This window comes from Solanum lycopersicum, chromosome 5, assembly GCF_036512215.1.
Source record: "Solanum lycopersicum chromosome 5, SLM_r2.1".
Classification (NCBI taxonomy): Eukaryota; Viridiplantae; Streptophyta; class Magnoliopsida; order Solanales; family Solanaceae; genus Solanum; species Solanum lycopersicum.
In genome coordinates this window covers 17,739,693-17,761,579 of record NC_090804.1, presented here as the reverse complement: position 1 = coordinate 17,761,579, position 21,887 = coordinate 17,739,693, and the positions used below count along the sequence as shown (strand labels likewise).

Genomic DNA, 21,887 nt, shown 5'->3' with positions numbered 1-21,887 from the left:
GTTTGTCCATACACTTTGCCATTATTTGGCAAATATTTTGGCAAATATCCCAAATTCCCCAATAGTAGTTTTTTCTAGTATTTGGGCCAAATTTCATAGTTGTTGCTTATGTTGTATTACATAATTTTTTACATTAATTCCAATGTAGTGATTAAATATTCTGTGAATGTAAAATGATAATATGATTATTGATGAAAATGATGAATAATCGGTTCAAGATAACAAAGTTATGTGTCTGGTCTACTTCATGATGTATGAAATGATGCTTGTTGCACTCACTCAAAATTACCACATTGCTATAGTGTCATGAACACTATTTGTTATTATTGTAACAAAGATTCAATTGACTTGTAATACAAACTTATGGTTAGTTTTGATATTTTTACAACTTATGGGTATAAATTATATTTTTCTAAAAAAGTGAAATATATTTCCCAAATACTATGGTCAAACACATGGTAGAATTTCGCCCAAATAATATTTGCCAAGAATATTTGGAATCTATGAATGCTAGCTTAGACACAAGAATACTTTGGGACACGACCCATACACAATAGACATAAGTACTTCTAAGTCTATTAAAGTACTTCGATAAGAGAAATAAAAGACATCTATGCCCTCGAGTCAAATGAGGACATAGTTCAACTTGCTTGAACGATCTTCTAATCCAAGCTTAGCTCTCAAAAGAACCTTAGCCTATGAATCACTTTTGCGATAGATAAAAGCATGGAATTAGTACAAACACATGTACTAAGTATGACATAATGCATAAAATCATGAAAACGGACATTTATTGGAAATATGTTTCTTTTTGACTTAAATATCATAATATAATCATAAGAACAACATTTAACACCTTAGAAATACATAAGAAATCACATAATCAATTTAGCACATTTTTAGAAAAAACTTACAGATATACTTCACTGTTACAGTGAAGTTTCTTAGCTTTATTATAGACACTTTATAGCATGCAATTCCCTCACTAGAAGCTATCCTAAGACTCACTTAAGTAAGACAAAGAGAGACCGCCCACCTTCTCTAGGCACACCTAAGTGATTCTTAAGACCACCTATAATGAGATACACACACTTACAATACATCAACCACATGAACATGAGATCCTCCTTTCAAAGGTGATTCTAAGGTTCACTTGAGTGAGTTGTGAAGCGACCACCCATACAATCCCTCTCACACTCTTAAGAGATCCTATAGACTACCTAAGATAGAATCATTTACCTTTAATACAACAACATACATATAATATGACATTCTCCTCCCTAAGGTTATCAAAAGACTTACTTAAGTAAATCAAGAAGATAACGACCATGATTGACCTCTTCAAGATTACCTAAATAATTCTTAAGACTACCGAACGCTTAGATCATGTCTACATAATCAACCAACTTCCCTTACTAGAGTCATTCTTAAGACTTATCTAGGTGAGATACTAAGTGACCATTCCTATGCCTTCTTCACAGCTTAACTACTCTAGATAAGTATTTATTCATTTTAACATGCTTTCTTAACTTTTAAGTCATTACATTCATTAGTTCATTCAAGATTCATTCATCACACAAGGACATTCAAGTAATGGTCTTAGAGAAGAACTCTCACTAACATCTTCAAAGCCTATTGTGCAATGTCTAGATAACGTCCTATACCACCACCTAAACTTCATAAAACTTCCCTAATGCTAGTAGGTATCCCCCGACATAGACCATGATAGCTAAACATGGAACCCGGAGTTCTAACCTACTCCGATTAGGGTGTTCTACTTGCTAAGGGTAGAACTAGGACACATCTTATGTAGGCACATGGTTAAGGAATATGAAGGGCTTTTATGTACTCTACTCTTATTCTCAAGTAAAGCTACATTGTATTCTAGTCTCCTTCTCAAGTAGAGCTACTTCCCATAACATAATCACCTGGTGCTAGCCTTTGTTCTCGTAGAGTAATTGACATTAAAGGATCACATGAAGAGGTTCCATATCTAGTTCATAACCCAATCACATTCACCCTACCAAAGAGGTCCACTAGGGCTACCTTTAAATAGTGAGGAGGATAGCTCATCATGACTTTCCTAAGGATGATATGATGCCGTTCTAGCCTATCAACCCTAAGTCCATCATTCATTACAAGAAGGATACCATTACGACTCTCAACTCCAAGTTCATAACATAACCTTACCACTAGGTTTAAGGTCCACGTCCATGAACATCTTTTAAGGTCTCACATATCATTCATTCATACATGACAAGGGTGCACTAAGCTTACCTAGTCAAGGCATCTCATATTCACATATCATTTTTACACGTATCAAGTAAGGGACACAAGTCTACCAAAACAAGACACAACATACTTTACTTTATTACATATTAGCATATCATTCTTTGAAGCACTTAGGAATGACCCTTATCATCCTTATGTCATCCTATACATTACTATATCATGATCAATATAACCATCATAAACTCATATAGTCAATTAGGAATTATCATGCATCAACTCTAAGACTACACACATAAGACATAGTCATTGTCTAACATGATCACCTAGGAACAATAGAAGAACTCATACTTTCACTTAATCACTTGTAGATAGATATGCTCATACTCCACATAAATCAAGTACACAAATCATCATAATACTTCAAGTAGTTGCTGACAAGGCCATGGTCATCATAATCCATAAAGTAACACCTACAAGGTCACATCAATTGCAAGTAAGGGACATAGCACCGCCACCATAAGTGGACCATACCAATCACAACATAATTAAAGTCTAATTAACATGAAATAAAGAGAATTAGGGCAGCGTACCATCAATCCATTCTCTCCACTTCAATCCATGTCTAAATCATCCAATTCAATACCACCAGGCCCTTATCCATGGCCATAACATCAATCCAATACATAAACTATAATGCTCAATGAATCTAGGTCAATTCAATATAGATTTATCAATCTAAGAACAATTAGGCATCAATTGAATACAACTATTACATCATTCAATAGCCCATAGAAAACTACACTAGAATTCATAAGTATTAAGTCACTATCACTTAACCCATATAGTAGTAAAAAACTAGGGTTCATCAATTACATGGGTTCATAGGTTTGAGTTAAAATCATCAAATTAATAACAATTCAATCAATATTCAATGCTTTAAAACCTTTAATGCAAGAACTGTTGGATATATTTCAATTTAGAAAACTCATCCTTTAAGACCTCTTTGAAAATCACTTTGACGATTGGCTCCTTGATGAATATAGTTTCAAGGATCAAAAACCATACCTTATTGAAGCTAATCCCCGAAATTTGAGAGAAATTGGTGGAGAAATCAACCTTCAAGCTTCAATCTCCCTTCAAGCTTCAATGGAGTTCTAGAGAGCTCTTTAGAGGTTTTGAGTTTTGATTTTGAAGAATGAATTCTCCTAAGTGCTAAAGGCTTATAAATGTGTTTAGAATACCTAAAGTACCCCCAAGTAACCGCCCTTTCTCTTATTTGGACGTGGGGTGAATTTACAATTTCACCCCTAGACATTACAGTGAAGCTGTGTAGTTGACAGCACCATCGACGACTGGGCAGTCGACGGACCATTTGTCCACAAACGGACCGTCCTATCCTCTCGTTGTTTGGTGGAGCTTGAGCTCCCTAGGCTAAATGTTGACCCACGACACCCATCGACGGGCATCGACTGTCCCACGAGCCGTCGTTTGCCTCAGTCATTTGGGGCCTGGTCTAGACAACCTTGGCTCAAAGAAAGGGTCCTTCCTCAAGGGACCTTGGTTGGTCCTTGGGGACTTCCACCCGAATTTCATCCAAAACGAACATGCCAAGACATGAATTTCATCCAAAACGAACACGTAAAACTCGACAAAACATGCCAAAACACACAAGGTTGTTTCAAGGCAAACCTTTCTAACGTCATGAAACAAACATATAGGCACATAACCACACATGAGGCACACTAAGTCGTCGAACGTCTTAGTCATCCCTTGACGTTTGACTTCCAATGCACCTAACTCTTTAGACACTGCCTCATTAACCACATTATAGACCAATTTAGAACCTTAAAAACTCATGAAAACCATGTTAGGCTCTAGCTTCGCCTAAGTCATTTTTGAGGTATTACAACTCTCCCCTATGTAACTTCTGCATTGAACGAACTTTCCCCCACTATTGGACCATTTACTACTTCGAACGGCATGAGCGTAAGGGATGTTCTTGTCAGTCAATCTAGGTTCCACTGGAACTTTCTCATTCTTGTGGAAAATAATAAATCTTTCCACCTTTGCTGCAATGAGCATCCAGCCTGAGTTAAAGGTTATTTCAGGGATTACCAACACTGATCTTCTTCTGCCTTTCAAGTTAATGATGCCGATGTATGGTCCAGACATTGAAATTCCTTGCACAATAAGTTTCAGAGAAAACTTCTCGCCTCTTCCACCTTCTGACCGAGTTCCCTTTTACTAAAGAAGCTTCTTTCAGCCTTTGCATCAACCATATTGTTCTCTTGGTAAACTGGGTTCTAGTGGCGCACCTCCTATTCCTTTCGGTCCATTTGTACAAGTCCCCCTGTGTACCTGAAATTCTTGAGACATTGAAAGACTTGACGCCCACAGCAAAAATAAATGGTGTCTTCTTCCATCAGGTCAATGGTGAAAACGGTTTCAGAAGAGAGACGAAACAGAAGATAGAGAAGAGGGATGAAAATAAATGGAGAAGTGGGTATCAAAAGAAAGAGGAGGGAGAGATAAAGAAGAGAAGGAGGACGAGAGGGGCTGATTCCGGTGATCAGAAGGATCACCGGAGAGGGAAAGGGAATGGAAGATAGGTTAGGTCATATTCTTGGGGAATGTGCCTGGGAGCATTTTTGAAATTCAAACTCTGATATATTTCTTTATTTCTTCTAATCCCCCATAATGTTCTTGACAACCCTCCGTTTCTCACTACTATTCAAACTCCTCAGTTCCATGAGACAAGTTTCAATTGCATTAAGAAATATTTCGGAAGTTTCTCCCCGTATCTCTACACCCCCCACTTTGGAACTTCACAGCAAAAGCTACTAAACTTTTCAATTCGTTAGAACCTTTGAACCTTGTCTTCTTGCATACTGCTACAACTTTTTGGTGTATGGCCCTGTCAACCTGTAGTAACAGTTGCATGGCTTCCTCTTCATGACCTTGGAAATCAGCCCCCAACAATTTTCCCGGTTTGATCAAATTCTGTTTCACCCAAGCAGAAACTTCTCTCTTTTTTTCTGTGATTAAAAGTTGCTGTTCCGTACATAGTAGCTCTGCTTTTAGAGGTTGATATTCTTTGGTCTTCAATATTGCATGCCTCTTTTCCTCCCTCCCAATCATCAGTTCCCCAATTGGAACTTGCGCCTCTGATTCTCCCATATTTAGCATAGCCACGTCACCCAAAATACCGCTTGAATCAGCTGTTATCTCCTTCTTAGTATTCTTTTCTGCTCCTTGCATTGTCTTTGGGCAGAACTGTGTTTCTTTATCTTGAAAAATCCAATTTTCTACTGAATTGGGCTGGGTGGAATTGGATATGCTATTAAAAATAAATGAATCTGCGATTTATTATGTTTAGGTGATCATACCTTCTTCTTGTTACAGTTCCTTGCATATATTGCTCCTCATTGCTTTGCTGTTAGTTGTCATGTTTTGCCCACATACATTTTCTCGTTGAATTATTGCTTTGATTTTGCTTGAGCTAAGGGTCTTCGAAAAAATCTCTCTACGTCGGATAAGTAGTGGTAAGGCCTGCATAAAATCACTCTTTTGCTTTGTCTTTTTTAGAAGTTAGTTGGCAATTTACTTTGGTATCTCTTACTTTATAGAGTTGTTTCTGTGATTTGGAAAAAGGTCAGGAAATATCAAAGATTAAAAGAGAAATTACATGTTATTCAAAGAGAATGGTAAAAGAAAATGAAAATAATGTCGACCCATTGGTGATGTTGGTTGCATCAGTAAACAAGGCAAGGAAATATTTTTTTCATGTATGGTTTAGGGATTTCAGAAAAGACTGTTTTGTTTCACAATTTATGCTCAATGATTTCTTTTTTACTATGAAAAACTTTACATTTTTCATTAAAACACTATTTTTTTTAAAAAAACAAATTAATATATAGGCGAAATAGTATGAGTTTGTATCTGGACCCTTCTAGTTGACCATGTGCTAACAAAATCATAAACTCAGTGAAACTTAGCATTTTAAACCCCCTTGGGTTTGTGTAAACTTCAAACGCTCAACAAAAATGACACTTCGTTATCCACGTCAGATTTTAAATGACACATCATCCACATTAGATTTTAAATGACATATCACTTATTTTTTATTCTTTTTAGAATACAATTTTTTCTTCTTTTACATTCCATTCCTCCCTCATTCACCCTTCATCACCACAACCTTCCATCTTCACCATTATCACCACTTCCCTAAAACATAAAAACACCTTTCTTTTGTATATTTTCATCATTCATAACTTACGGCCGTATTTTCTTTACCACTTTTTCCACATTAATGCCAACAAATCAGCACTAAAATACCTTAATAAATCATAATTTTTGTACACAATTTGCACAACATTCTCCATCTGATTTCTCAAAGGCATATAACAGTTACTTTTTGCCTACCAAAATGATCAGATCTGTCACCTCACAAACTATACCACAATTTCAATTGCAATTTGGGGAGAAAAGAAAGTAAAAAAAACAAAAGAGAAGAAGAAACTGGAGAGGGTGGGGAAGGGGAGAAAGTGAGAAATGTGAGTTTGGGTTAGTGCGGAAGAATGGTGTGGGTGATGGTAGAAAGAAAAAAAAAATAGGGAGGGGAGGGGTGGGGTGGGGAAAAGAGGAAATAAGTGAATTAATTTTCCATATATTTTTTTTTTGGTCTTTTGATTCTATTTTTCTTTCAATTATTTTTGGTCTAAAATTTTACATTACTCTCTTTTTGTGCATGAAATCATGCATTTGCTCCAATTAAATAATTAAGTTGCCACATAAGCTTGGTCAATGGTCAGAGGGGTTTAATAGGTTGAGTTTCATTGAATTTAAGGGTTTCGTAAAACGGTCCATAATACATTATACAAGTACAAGTGTTCATTATGCCATTTCACCTAATATATATGTGTTTAAGTTAAGTAGTTAACTGCCAATGTAAACAATTTTTACACCCTTAAATTATATTTACATGTTGTAGCTGTTAACATATCTTTTTGTAACAATTTCAAATATCACATTTGAGGAGGTTAACATATCGATATCCATTAGATACATAATTGTCTAAAAAATTTATTCATGCTGATGATAAAAATATTAATTTAATATATACAACATTAGGAAAATTTGGACCTCTAAAATTATGGTGCCTTCACCCTTTAACCGACACGTTAAACAATGTACAAATTTAAAACAAATTCCTTCATTTTGTGATTTTTTTTATGATTTCACAAATAAGGTGTTGACCATCAGTGTATCTATTGCCTCCCCTCTATTGTCTGCTTCAGTTTTTAGTAAGGTCTTCATTTCCTCTCTATCAGTCATTAGAATTTTCATGGTTTGTAACTAACTTCACCGAAGCCACTAAAACAATGAAAATAGAAATGTTATGCACAACAATTTACCAAAAAATAAAATAAATTTATTGTGGGGGGGGGGGGGGGGGGGGTGAATGAATACACTGTTGAGCTTTCCCACATATTTCATTTATCGTTAAGTAAGTGTTATAGGGAAGATTGAAAAACATAAGAGGGATTTCTTATGGGATAAAAAGGTTATTTGGTAAATTGTCACCACACCAAAATGTTGGGGTGGGCTTGGGGATAAAGATCTTAGGGTCTTTAATAAGGCGCTACTTCGAAAGTGGCTATGAAGATTTGGTTTACAGGTGAATGCTTTTTGGAGAAGTGTTGACTGCGAAGACGTATGAGGTTTTGAAAGTAGGGAGAGGACTAAAAGTGTTTTTTTAAGAGCTCAATGTGTGTATATTTCAGAGTAGGTGATTGGAGTAAGGTGAGTTTATGGGAATCTAGTTTGTGAGGGAACACCATCTTGATAATCATATTTTCTAACTTGTATATAGAGTTTCTTTCCAAAAAAAATGTCAGTTCAATTGTTATGGAGTATACAAGGGGAGAAGTGCATTGGGATTTGTTTAGGAGAAATTTGCAAGACTGGATTTTAAGAATTAAAACTTGATTGATTTGGTTCAACAAAAAAGTACTATGGATAACCATGACGTATGGAGATGACAGGTGGATGGAAATTGCATTCTTTTGGTGAAGTCATATTATGAGAAGCTTTTTCTGAAACTGGTATTATGAGAAGCTTTTGACTAGAGTATGGTTTTCCACATATATTGGTATGGATCGATTGGGTACCAAAAAAGGTGTCCTTTTCACTTCGCTAGCTTTGAGGAGAGTGCTCTTATAGGTGGAAAATCTCAGGAAGAGGTTAATTATTTTTTGAGCTGGATAAAGTTGTATTCCTCAGCAATGTGGGTATGCTAGCAACCATAAAAAAAATTACAGTGGAAGTAATCATAATTACAGAAAGCCTAAGAAGTCTACTAGCTGTTTTATCTCATCTATACCCTCTTCTTTACACCAAAGATATAAAGTATGAATGCAATTTTATTTACTTTTTGCATTGGATTAGTAATATCCTCAAAACATCTATAATTTCTTTCCTTCCAGATTGTATCAGTTGGTATTCATGTGCAATGAATCAGGAGAAGATGTGTATCACTTTTTTATATTGTCAGGAAATTTCTTGTTTATGATGGGAAATTTAAGATGGTTTGGACATGAGTGGATGCTGACAAACACTTTGAAAAAGAAACAATGTTTAGGTGTGCATTTAGAAGAAGGAAAAGAAGACGCGGGGCATGAGATGTTGCCCCTCTAGTACTTATGTGGATCATATGGAGAGAGGAATATGAGAGCTTTTGAGGGAGTAAAGAAATACTTTGTACACTTGAGGAGTACCCTATGTTCCCTTCTTTCTTTTTGGTGCCACCATAAGATTCCTACATGTATAGATGATTGAGCGTTATTTGTAAAAAAACAGGTCTGCTGCAAGGTTTTCTATTTTTTTGCTATACTTGTAGTATACGCGCAAGCTTTTGCCCTTTCTTTAATGAAATTTATTACTTAATTTTAGAAAAATCTAAAGGCCAACTAATTCATTATCTAGTCAAGTGACCTCATATAGAGGAGACTGAGGGTAATTTGTTTCTCATGTGATGTTGGAGTACCACTTTTTCTAGGGCAAGCAGCAATGAAACTGCTGAACCTTAACTGAAGATAATTTTAGGAGCTCAGGTAACATTACGTTTGTAACGAATAAGCAATTGAGCAGAATCACCTGGGTTCAATTGATATGCAGCCGTCCAAGTCTCTGTGGAGTAGATGTTGAGGTCGTGTTCTTAAATTAAATGTTACTCAACCATTTCCTGTCTCTATGAGTTAAATTAAATGTTGCATAGCCTTTTCCTGTCCAAGTCTCTTCTCCATTGCGCTTTCATGCAGCCAATTCTAGTGAACTCTGATCGGCCGTTATGTTTAAACTAGGTTGGCTGGAACGGGGCATTCTTCAGTTTATATCTACTGAGTATTACTTTGCCTCCCCAAGCCCTTCTCTGTTGAGATTTCTTATGATTAGCATTGTTGGTTTTATCTTTTGCATAAAATCAGGGGAACGCATGATGGATTATATGAATTTGGATGATAGATCAATTGGGATGTTTTGGGTTGTGTCCTACACAATGGCTCAGCCTGCTTGTGAAACTGTGATGAACTGGTTAACCTCCGCGGGGGTTACTGAGCATTTACCTGGACCAAATTTGCAGTCCAATGAGAGATTAATGGTGATGCGTGAAGTTTGCCCCCTGCCGATATCATTGTTATCAGGATTGTCCATAAATTTATGCTTGAAAGTGGCTTTTCAATTGGAAGAATCAATGTTTTCTGGACAGGTACTGATAAACTCATATGACATTTCTTCTTTATGTAAAAAAACTTCAGTAAGCGCTACGCTGAGAATTTTGAAAGTTTGGAGGTCAATCTTGTCCCACTCTTTCTTATGGTTTTATTGTCTTGGGTCATGTTGATTCGTGGAATGTTATACTAACTCTTGTCTTGGGTCATGTTGATTCGTGGAATGTTATACTAACTCTATTTTGACTGGAGGTAGCCAGCATTTTCCACCTTATTTTCTTTTGATGCTTCATTGCACCCGTTAAAAATGTTTAATATCATCCTCTCATTTCATTGCAGGCTGTGCCCAGCATCGCTATGGTTGAAACATACTGTAGGTTGATGCTCATTTCCCCTCATTCATTGTTTCGTTCGCTCTTAACCGTAACATCTCTTCCCCCCTTCTAATATTTCTTTTTTGATGTTTATTTTTCTGGCATGTTACCCAAATTCTGTGGAATTACATTCATTGTATTAACCTTCAGTAAGCAAAGAAACTTCGTGAGAATCCTGAGAAATATTGGAAAATAATATTACTGAATTCTGTATCTACATTATTACATTAAAAATATATAAAAACAGTACATTGGAATCCTTTTCCAATTAGGATTTTCTCTTCCGAATTCTAAGTAACATTGTATAAACTTATTCCTATTTTAACACTCACCCAAGTTGGCGCATACAAATCATATGGACCTAGCTTGTTACAGATCTAATTAATACGAGGTCCGGTTAGAAACTTGGTGAACATATCTACAAGCTGATCATTTGATTTCACAAATTTCATGAAAGCACTGGGTTTGATGCAATATAAAGGGCCGTGACTATCATACACAAGTTCCATTGGACTAATTTCACCAAAATTTAGCTCTCTCAGCAAAGTTTCTTGATCCAAACTAGCTCACAAGTTGCTGCAACCATTGCTCAATATATTTGATTCTGCACTGGATTGAGCAACCATACCGTCTTGCTCTCCCCCGACACCAAATTACCTCCTAGTAAAACACAATATACGATGTCGAACATCTATCAGAGGGTGAAGAAATTCTGCCCAATCGTTTGTATATCTAGTGATATGCTCATGGCCTTGATCCTTGAAGAGTAGTCCTTTAGCAGGAACGACTTTATATATCACAAAATATGAACAATTGTATTCCAATGACTATCACAAGGGGAAGTCATAAACTGTCTTACAACACTCACGGGAAAAAAGATGTCAAGTCTAGTCACTATGAGATAATTAACCAGCCGTCTTTACCTTCCAGGATTACTTAGTGGCTCCCCCTGCCCGAGAAGGTATGGCACGATTGATAAGTTAAAAGTGAATACAAATCTATGCTACCTAAAACCTGTTCAGACCATGATCCTAATTGTATACAGAGCAGCAGTTTGGCAATGAAAATAAACCTTATTTCTAGTTTGAAGTTACGTGGTATGGAGATGAGGATTTCTTGCAATGGTAAAGGGATGGTGGGTCTCATTTGCTATTAGGGGTAATTATCTTTTTTCTAGCCAACGTTGAAGTGCTAAAATTAGTTTGAAGGAGAGGAGCAGAAATTCAATTGGTAACCTAGAAAGAACAAAGTTTGCAGTACTTCAATAATTGAAGGCACTAAAAGGCATTGAAGAACTATGAGAACTGGATGTGGCAAAAGTTGAAGAAACCTTTTGGATGAAAAAGTTCAAGTCTTTATGGATCAAAATGGATGATAATACAAAATTCTTTCACATGATCGTGAATGCAAATAGAAGGTACGGCATGATAGATAAGTTAAAAGTGAATGCAAATATATGGTACCTAAAACCTGTTCAGACCATGATCCTAATTGTATACAGAGCAGCAGTTTGGCAATGAAAATAAACCTTGTTTCAAGTTTGAATTTACGTGGTATGGAGATGAGGATTTCTTGCAATGGTAAAAGGATGGTGTGTCTCATTTGCTAATTAGGGTAATCATCTTTCTTCTAGCCAACATTGAAGTGCTAAAAATTAGTTTGAAGGAGAGGAGCAGAAATTCATTTGGTAACCTAGAAAGAACAAAGTTTGCAGTACTTTAATAATTGAAGGCACTAAAAGGCATTGAAAAACTAAGAGAACTGGATGTGGCAAAAGTTGAAGAAACCTTTTGGAGGAAAAAGTTCAGGTCTTTATGGATCAAAATGGGTGATAAATACAAAATTCTTTCACATTTCGTGAATGCAAATAGAAGGTACTGCATGATTGATAAGTTAAAAGTGAATGGGGAACTGAAGGAGGATCAGGAAGTAATCAAGAGGGAAACAATTAGCTACTACGTCAATTGGCGTGTGAAAATGAGACTTGGAGATCTTATAATTCAGATTGTTGTAGAATTACAGAAGATGATAAAGAATGGCTATAAAGGCCAGCATAAGAGGGTGGTTCAGGGAGTAGTTGCTCAACTTTTTCTCAGCTGAAAAGAAGGGATTAAAATGCCATTGGCAAAGCAGGCAACCTTTTACATATTGAAGGGCAACAATAATGTCACTACACTGCTTGAACCAGTCAAGAGGAGGACGAGACTTTGGGAGGTTCAAGAAGAAACAAAAAAAGACTGTAAGGATGGAATCAACTGATATAGGTACGAGGAAATTTGGTACTGGATGAGGGAGGGCAATTTTGAAGTGTGGGAAGAAAAAGGAGATCGAAAAATATAGACATATGAGATTCACAAATGCCTAGCATGCATGCAACACCAGCATTACTCAATGGAGGTGCTTTTCCTTTGTATGATAGTTAACTAGCTTCATAATGCAGTTTTATATCAAATAAGACAGGATACTCAGAATTAGACTGTTGTATAGACCTTCCTTGGGCTGTCACTTACCTGTAATTAGCAACTTCCCTGTAGGGAACTCCCTTTGCCATCGCTTTGCAAACTGTGTCAATTTTAGTGCAGAATGGCGACAATATATTTGGCCTTCAATTGCTTTATTTCTTGTGTTTCTGTAGAATCACTTAAGTTTTGTATTCTGTTGATTGGAGGGTTGTTCATTTTTTATGGTGAGTCGGTGCAACATATTAGTGATCCTTTCCTCTTGTCTCTTGCAAATTCAGATGATTGTGGCTTTCCAGTATGTAGTGCTGCTAGAATTTCTGTCCATGTAGTTATTTTTCTTTTTTGTAGAAAAATTCGTTAGTCTAACTCGTGTTTTTGTTTGCACACTTTTCTGCTGGAGTTCATTTTGTTTTGCTTTTGATGTGAACTTCTATTTCAGCATCTGACATCGAGGAATCCCACCACATTGACCAAGCCAGGAAACACAATCTTGGTGTTTGAGATTCTTAATTATCGTTTCCTTTCACTCTACAGGTTAGTGAAGTTACTCATCTTCTGAATTTATCAGCTTCTTCTCTATTATCTGTCTTCTCTACTTGTGTTTGCAAATGGTGTTCAATTTGGCTCTACTAAAGAAAAGTGCATTCACATTGCTACTTTTATGCTAGAACATCTGTGGTCTGTTTGATGTCTCTAGTGCTCATAACGTTACCATCTTTCTGAATCTCGTTAATTATTCGGATTCTGTTACTTGATAACTGATAATAAGTAAATTGGTCTATAAACTTCTGCTTTTTTCTAGGTACCAAGGTAAGAGCAAGACATTGATGTATGATGTCACCAAAATGATTTCTACACTGAAGGGAAAACGCGGAGATCATCGCATTTTCAGATTGGCTGAGAACTTATGTATGAATCTGATTTTGTCGTTGAGAGACTTTTTCTTTGTGAAGAGGGAAGGGAAGGTGGGAATATTTCCTCCAGCTGAGCTTTTGTGGATGCACTGTATCTCCAATTAGAACTTTTTGTTAACTATTAAATCCATATGCAGGGTCCAACTGAGTTTACTGAGACTTTAAATAGGATAACAATTGTTACTCTTGCAATCATAATTAAAACTCGTGGAATTGGAGAGTTCGAACAGTTACTGTATCTTCAAACAATGCTGGAACAAATCTTAGCAACTAGCCAGCATACCTGGTCTGAGAAAACTTTGCGCTATTTTCCTTCAATTTTACGTGATGCCTTGAGTGGGCGAATGGATAAAAGGGGCTTGGCAATCCAAGCATGGCAGCAGGTACATGAGATAGTTCCTCTTCATACAAATTATCTAAAGATGTAAACCTTCTTATAAGTTATTTCTTAGGTCCATGTTTTCTGTGGTTTAAGGTAGGCTATCCATGATTAAGTTTAGTACGCGAGATAAGATGGGATATCACATGGTTAAGTTTGGGTAAATAGAATACTGTGTTTGGTTGATGGTTAAACTATCAACCAAACATAGTATAAATCTACTCCCGAACTTAATCCTGGGATATCCCACCTTATCCCAACCAATTTGGTATTATTTTGTTCCACCTCCCAGCTGGGATAAATTAGTTGCAGGACTATATCCCAGGATAATTTTGTCCGCAAACCGAACAAACCCAAAGAGTTTGCTTTATCTTCAAAGTTTTCTCCATGTCACTTTGGTAATAAGGTCATTATGGATGTTAGTTCATGTAATGGAAGGAAAACCATAGTCAAGAAAAGTTTGAATTAAAGTAGAAAAAAGAAGAGAAGGGTGCTGAACTGCATTTCCATAGCCTTAAAAACAGTAGTAGAAAATATCCTTTGCGGTGGCCCAGTGGTTTGGGCTTGGAACTTCCATGTTGGAGGCCTCAAGTTTGAAACCCCTTGCCAGCGAAAAAAGCAAGGGGTTTCCGTTCTGGGTTGAGCTCGTCGCACCGGGCTTTCCTAGTGCGGGATACCTCTCCTATGTGGTGTGCAAGTTATTGCATAGGAGCAAGATTTTTAACCTGTGCATACACAAATGCTAGCGTCTGAGATTTCCTTGTCAAAAAAACAAAAACAACAGTAGTAGGAAATATGGCACAAAAAGATGAAATGAAATATCTCATCATAACTACATAATCTGTGTCTTTTAAAGTTGATATAGATGATAAAGCTCATTCTTTGTATTATCTAGTTACTTGCTACTTATTTTACTCAAGTTTATCAAAATTTATTTCCTTCAGAAATTACCTGTGCATTTCATGCAGGTGCCATATTCAAATGTCAACTGTTTGCAGAAAGTCTACATATTTATTTGATACCCTGAAGACAGACTTTTATCAGGACTTAAAACTGAACAAGTTAAGCAATTAGATTTTGTGGCAATGTAAAATGGAAATCCATTAGGGGCCGTTTGGTTACAGACTTACGGTATAACAGGCATGTTATTCATGTATAGAACATCGTATTAGTAATACTATGTTTGGTAGAAGTTTTTTATTAGATTGAAAAGTCAACATGACTTATACTATGATTGGTTGATAAGTTCTAAAAATTTTATAAAAGTTATTTATGTATTAATTTTATACGGTGTTTGGTTGCATTTTTTTGTACTCCTACATAATTAATACCTACATAACTTATGAAGGAATCAATGTATAAATTATGCAGGATGGAAGGTGGAATAAGTTATGTGGGTATTAGTTATCATGTGTTTAAATGGTAAATTACACATTTATACTATTTGCTTGCTTATGTATTTGTAAATAATATAAATTAATTGATAGTAAATTCAATAGTTAATAATTCATGGAATGCAATCTCTACATAACTAAATAATACCTTATATAACTAATAATGCGTACCTAATACTCACATAACTAAACCCTGCATAACAAATACCTACATAACTAAATCCTGCATAACTAAACCGTACATAACTAATACCTGCATAACTAATGCCCCGCATAACTATGCATAACTAATACCTGCATAACTAATATCTTCATAACTCTAACAAGTAACCAAACGGCCCCTTACCACATTACTGTCCATGACTAGAGAGTTAAATGGCAAAATTCTGAAGAACCATTGAATTGTTTATTATGGAAATTGAAGTACTTATTAAATTTGTATCGTTGTAGTTGCTTATTAATCATAGAGAATAGCTCAAATTTGCATTTAGTGATACATTTCAGAAATCATGGCTTCTATTTCTGCACTCAACGTTCAAAGCTTTAAAATTGTTTAGTCACACTTGTTTTAGACTGTGGACTTGAAATGTTAGTATCAGTTATCAAACAGCTCTGAAGCTGTAATCTTAATGATTGAATCTTTTCGAGGCTGCTTATTGAGGATTCAAATTGCTATATTTGATGAGTGATCTCCGGAAGTAAAAAAGATTGAAAAAAAAAACAAGTATGATTTAATTTGATGAGTGATCCCTGAGGTAAAAATGAATTAAAAAAAGGAAAAGAGTATGGTTTTAGATGATAGATTTGCATCATTAAACAATTTTATCTTAACCAAAAAAGAAAAAGAAAAAGAGAGAGATAAAATTTTCCTGGATAGAGGCTTTGCAAATACTTGACAAGATGTTTCCCGGAATATGCTATTATTTTGAAAGCTCACAGTTGACTTCTAGGTGTTCTATTTGCAGGCAGAAACAACTGTTATCAATCAATGCACACAGCTTCTTTCTCCCTCAGCTGATCCCTCATATGTTGTGACTTATATTAACCATAGTTTTCCTCAGCACCGCCAGTATCTCTGTGCTGGTGCATGGATACTAATGCATGGGCATCCAGAAAATATTAACTGCACAAACCTTGTAAGGCTCGACTTTGTTTTCCCTTAAGTTATCAGAAGCTTATGAGTGCTGATCAACTTCTTTCTCATATGGAGATATCCCGAACAAAAATTACATCTTTCTCATGATGGCATTCCTGCTAATAATTGGACAGGGACGTGTTTTGAGAGAGTTTTCTCCTGAAGAGGTGACTGCAAATATTTATACAATGGTAGATGTCCTGCTTCATCATATTCACTTGGAACTACAGCGTGGACATCCCTTGCAGGTTTATTTATTCCTATCAGATTTTCATGGAGGATCTACTCTCCTTGCCTTGCTTTTGCCTTATGTCGTCCATCACTTTTTATTCCTCAGGATCTTATGCTAAAAGCCTGTGGAAACCTTTCAGTTTTCATCTGGAACCATGAGCTTTTGCCTCCAGATATCCTACTGCTGGCACTTATTGACCGTGATGATGATCCACATGCTTTGCGCATTGTAGTATGTTGTCTATGATCTTTCTCAATTAGTTTCTTGTCTTAATTCATCTGTCTGTTGGTAACAGTGGTCTAAGCATATCATCATCAATTCTTGTGTTGATGTTTTTACATTATTTGTTTATATTATAGTATTCTTTGACTTTTTCTCTGCTCTCAATACTAAGTTTGTATTCTGGGGAAATGGTATTTGGTGTCATGCTTTGCTTTCTATTCTAGATTTGGGTTTGGTTTCATTCCTTTTCAATAAGAATTTATACTTCCATTCTTAAGCTATCATTTATGAGGACAAACTGGTAATACTAGCTTGCTTGAAGAAGATATCATCTTCACTTTGGCTATGATTTCTTACTATCTAGTTCAGCTAATCAAACTGTAACTCTTCTTGCACAGTTACTATATTCCAATCAGCTTATTTTGGGTATGAAAGTTTATCTTCCACAATTAAGAACTGCGGAGAAGAACTAAATGAGGCGGGAGGGGGATCTCTGGCTCTGAATTTCAATGAAACAAAAGTATATTCATTCCTTTACTAAAAATAAATAATTTTCTGAAGAATTTGATTAATATGAGATGCCAAGCTTATGGAATCTCATTTCTCTATATCATGCATGATAATGCATAATACCAGGCCTATCTGGTTTATTGGCTCGCAGTGGGTCCATACTATTCGTGAGTGGTTATTATTGCTGTTGACATCAACAGCTTGAGCTTTCTGCCCCACTAACGTCATAGTTCCACCCATAGGTTAATGAATGTAGTCATTTTGCTAATTATTTGAAGTCTTAGCTCAACACTATTATTTCTCCTAATGATTGGCGTCTGTCTTTCCATTTATAGAAAGGGAAAATCTAATCCATTTTCATGGTTCATGCTACAGTGGTAGAACAACTGCAAATTATTGTCTGACCTATTGAAACAAGTTATGTTCCGTCTCCTTTCTGAGTATGATAGAAAGACGAATACTATGGAATGAGAACAAAAGGAATGGCGTTACAGTATCCAGAGAGTGATATTTTACTTCTGCAGAGAATTGCTGTGTTAATATCCGTTTCTCCTTCATTATGGCATGAATAAGAGAAATTCACTTGAGTTATGATCCAAAAAATGAGAAAAAGAAGACTGAAAAAATCTCAAGTGTTATAGAGTGAAAACAATAGTTTATTTATGTTCAGTTTGCATAACATTTCTGTTTGCAGTTTCCCATGGGATGTTCCGCTTCCTGCATATGCGGTCATTCTAATTATGAACCTCACCATGATTGTAAGGGCTTTTCATTCACATTAAGAATGCTCTTAGAATCCCTTATATTCTAGAATATGCTAAGATCATGTAAATGTACTATAGCTTGATTTATTCCTGTAATTATGTTTTTAATTCTATTTCCCTTCTTAGAACACACACTTTTCTATTAGAACTCCAATGGCTTAGAGAATAATCAAGCTTTGCTCTCTCTCATTTTCTCTTTCCTTCTCACCGTGATCACTTTCAAGTAAGTGTTGTAGTTATTTGCAATTTATTGGAATAGTGACTTATTTTGTTAAAATTCCAAACAGATTAACTTACTTGACAGTAAGGAGCTCCAACAAAGAGTGAAAGTTTATCTCTTAAATCGTGGCCCGCCTGAGCATTGGCTTTCCCCTGGACCTTTCAAGCGTGTGGAATTGCAGAAAGCTCTTGGAAATTATCTGTCATGGAAGGAGAGGTAACAAAGTGAACATTTTTTGTTCTTCAGTGTTTTCTTTTGTTTGGTTGTTTGAAATGTTTATACTTCAGCCGGAGGTCTATCAGAAACAACCTCTTTACCTCTTAAGGTAGGGGTAAGGTCTGTGTAAACTCGAACCTCCCATACCCCACTTGTGGTATTACATGTTGTTTAACATCTTGGACATTATCATGTGCAATAAAAAAGTTCGTTATAGTTGGTGAATGTCGAAATTTTAATCGTCAAACCAAGTATCTCTTTGGTTATGTCCAATGCTTATGCATAGCTTCTATTACCATTGTTATACTAACATTTATTTTATGTAAAAGTGAGTAAATAAATACACCCATGTTTGACTTGATACAACTTCAATTGGATCAAAATGAACTTTTTAGCTCAGATTCAGTTTTCAATGTTTTATCATCAGTATAAAAGTTCTACATTTTTTTGTTCAAATGTATTTCTGATACTGGATCAGACAGATTTATATGATTCTCCTGATCGAATCAATTGAGATTCAACTTCATCTGTTTGATGTATTAGAATTGCATTTAGATACCCAAGATAATAACCTACTATCTTGTCTGAATTGACATGGAGATGGTGCTTTGTTACATCTTTGTGTAGAAGTACACACGGTGCTGAAAAATTTATAGTGACACTTTTAGTGTCATCCTTGAAGTTTTCTGAGGCTCTGGCTAACTTGGTTGACTAGTACAACAAAACCCACTTGACATTTATCTTGGAGAATCGATCCAATTAAACATAATTTGCTGCAACACACATCTTTTGAGCTCTGATCATTGGAAAATGCATAAAAATTCCTCTAGTTATATTTAAATTATTCACATGCTTATTGTTACCACTTCTCTTAAATATGTGATCACTGTTCTATCAAGTCCTTGAATAACATTATCACACACATTTACACCCAAGTGGTGTAGCAAACTCCAAATTCTTTTAAGGGAAAAAGGACAAATATAACCCCGAACTATCGTTAATAGTATATAAATACCCTTCGTCATACTTTTCGTTCATTAATACCCTACCGTCCGAAAATCAGTGCACATTTACCCCTCCCACTAACGGAAACCTTATTTAGTACACCTGTCGCAATCCTACCGCTCAACCTGATTTAATTAATTATTTAACCCAAAATTCAATATCCACCCATACCCATTTAACCCACCCAATTTACCCATTACCCATTTAACCCACTCAATTTACCCATTACCCATTTAACCCACTCAGTTTACCCATTACACACAAATAAACCCATTTTCTTAAGTCATCTTCTTTATCTAGAACATTCATTATTATCAGGCCTCAACCACCATGAACGCTCACTCTGAAACTCAAGCAAGAATTGAAAAACTAATTCCAACTAGATTAAATCCTCAACTTTCGACAGTCTACGCCAGCAAGAGTTAATTTTCAGTCACCGTCTTCTCATACGAACTTGAATTTATGAGATCTAATCGACATATTCTCTGCAAGAATCTGTTGACCCACTTGCTATACCCAATGTTCCACTCACTTCCCCACTAGTTTTTGCTTCTTTTTGCCCCCACACTCCACTTCTCTGCTCTGCATGTTTTTGTGATGATTGTTGTTGTTTCTATGCTGGTAGTGGTGTTTTGCGGCTGCCATTGGAATTACTGCTTGGCCTCATGGTGGTCGAGTAAATATGATTCTAAAATTACTAATGCACAAACTATTGAATTTGAAACTTGTTTTGATCTGTTCCTACTTCGTTGAGATGGCCCTACTCTTCCAAGCACTTCCTATCTGCTTGCTGCCAAGTTCCAATTACTTTTCGTTTTCCGGAGAAGTTCCAGCAGCTTCTGACCTATCCAACAACTTTCTTGCATTTCTGAACATATTTTTAAGAAAGCTTCCAGAATGAACTAATGTAGTGTCTTGGATACATATCTTTACGATATGTTTGGAAGTTCCAGATTCTTGTTAAATAGTTAGAAGATTAAGTTGTCATGATTATTCTTGTAGATGTATCTAGAGCATCCCTACACAAGTATAAATAGGGGTGGCAGTCCTTTGTAGTTAACCCAAAAGAAAAATATCCACCTCGAAGCAATTCGTGCCAATTCAAAAAGTCTTCATCCATAACAAAGTTCTACTATCTTAATTCTTCCTTCTCCTTTCATAGCTTCCTCTCTTCAGTGGAATCTTCCTACCATAATTAACGATCTTGGCTAGCAGAAGGTTTTTCCAATTATATTTTCTTTTGTTATTCTCTACAATATCATGCCTTTGAGAACAAGTCTAAGAAGGTTAGGTGCCTGCACACCTAATCCCTTGATTTCTACTACCAAAGCTATTGCTAATCATCAATAGTAGTTCCTTCCATATTCTAGCAAGGAAACATAATAAACATCGTGAATTCAACACTATGGTTCCCATACCCTTTGCTGCCCATGATTATTTACACAACTAACTTCAGTTCTTAGGCTACAGGTTCAAAATTCAAGACTAAATTCAAGTTTACTCATGAAAATTTGTCTATTTCCTTCTGTCTGCTAAAATCTTCTTGGTAGATTACTGAGTCCGAATTTAATCTTTTCAAGTAGCTGTATACTATGTGGCTTTTTTTCCATAAACGTGAGCCAATATGAAAATGCAGTTTTTGAACCTAAATGAGGAGACCATTACAAGTATGCAAAACCCTTTGTGCCGTGGTATGCGTCGCAGAAGAAACTACCTGTACTTGGCTCACTGACAGCTTTTTTCTGCATCTTCTACGGCATGGGAATTTCTTCCACTGCTTTATCAATATGAACTTTCTGCCTCTATCTTCCTGAAGTACGAAGTTTAATATGTCCATGTCATAGGAGGCCCACAGTAGTACTAGCAACTTGGTTTTACTTTTATTTGACATCCTGTTTTTGTAGATGTTGTCGTTGTGTGATCAAAGGGTCACAAGTTCAAGCCATGGAAACTCACTCTCGCAGTAATGGTTGGTAAGGGTGTTCACAATGGACTTAATGTGGTTCGGTCTTCCCCAAACCCAGGCGTGGTGCACCCGGCTTCCCCTTTTGTTTAGACCCTGGTTCCGCCAAACATCCTGTAACACATGTTTGTTGCCTTG

The 21,887-nt window shown here is 36.1% G+C and overlaps 1 protein-coding gene across 2 annotated transcripts in view; it reads left to right on the top strand.

Annotated features, from left to right (window-relative positions):
• The window catches only part of LOC101257965 (mediator of RNA polymerase II transcription subunit 23), a 49,861-nt gene that overhangs the window by 12,382 nt on the left and 15,592 nt on the right, over positions 1-21,887 (top strand). For both annotated transcript variants that reach the window (XR_002027831.3, XM_010322740.4), the window contains exons 8-16: positions 9,717-9,997; positions 10,299-10,382; positions 13,235-13,329; positions 13,598-13,760; positions 13,847-14,092; positions 16,448-16,618; positions 16,752-16,865; positions 16,955-17,080; positions 18,633-18,781. Coding sequence is in view for 1 of the 2 variants with exons in the window: in XM_010322740.4 (XP_010321042.2) it covers positions 9,717-9,997; positions 10,299-10,382; positions 13,235-13,329; positions 13,598-13,760; positions 13,847-14,092; positions 16,448-16,618; positions 16,752-16,865; positions 16,955-17,080; positions 18,633-18,781 (1,429 nt within the window). In the remaining variant the exon portion in view is untranslated. The remainder of the gene's footprint in view (positions 1-9,716; positions 9,998-10,298; positions 10,383-13,234; positions 13,330-13,597; positions 13,761-13,846; positions 14,093-16,447; positions 16,619-16,751; positions 16,866-16,954; positions 17,081-18,632; positions 18,782-21,887) is intronic.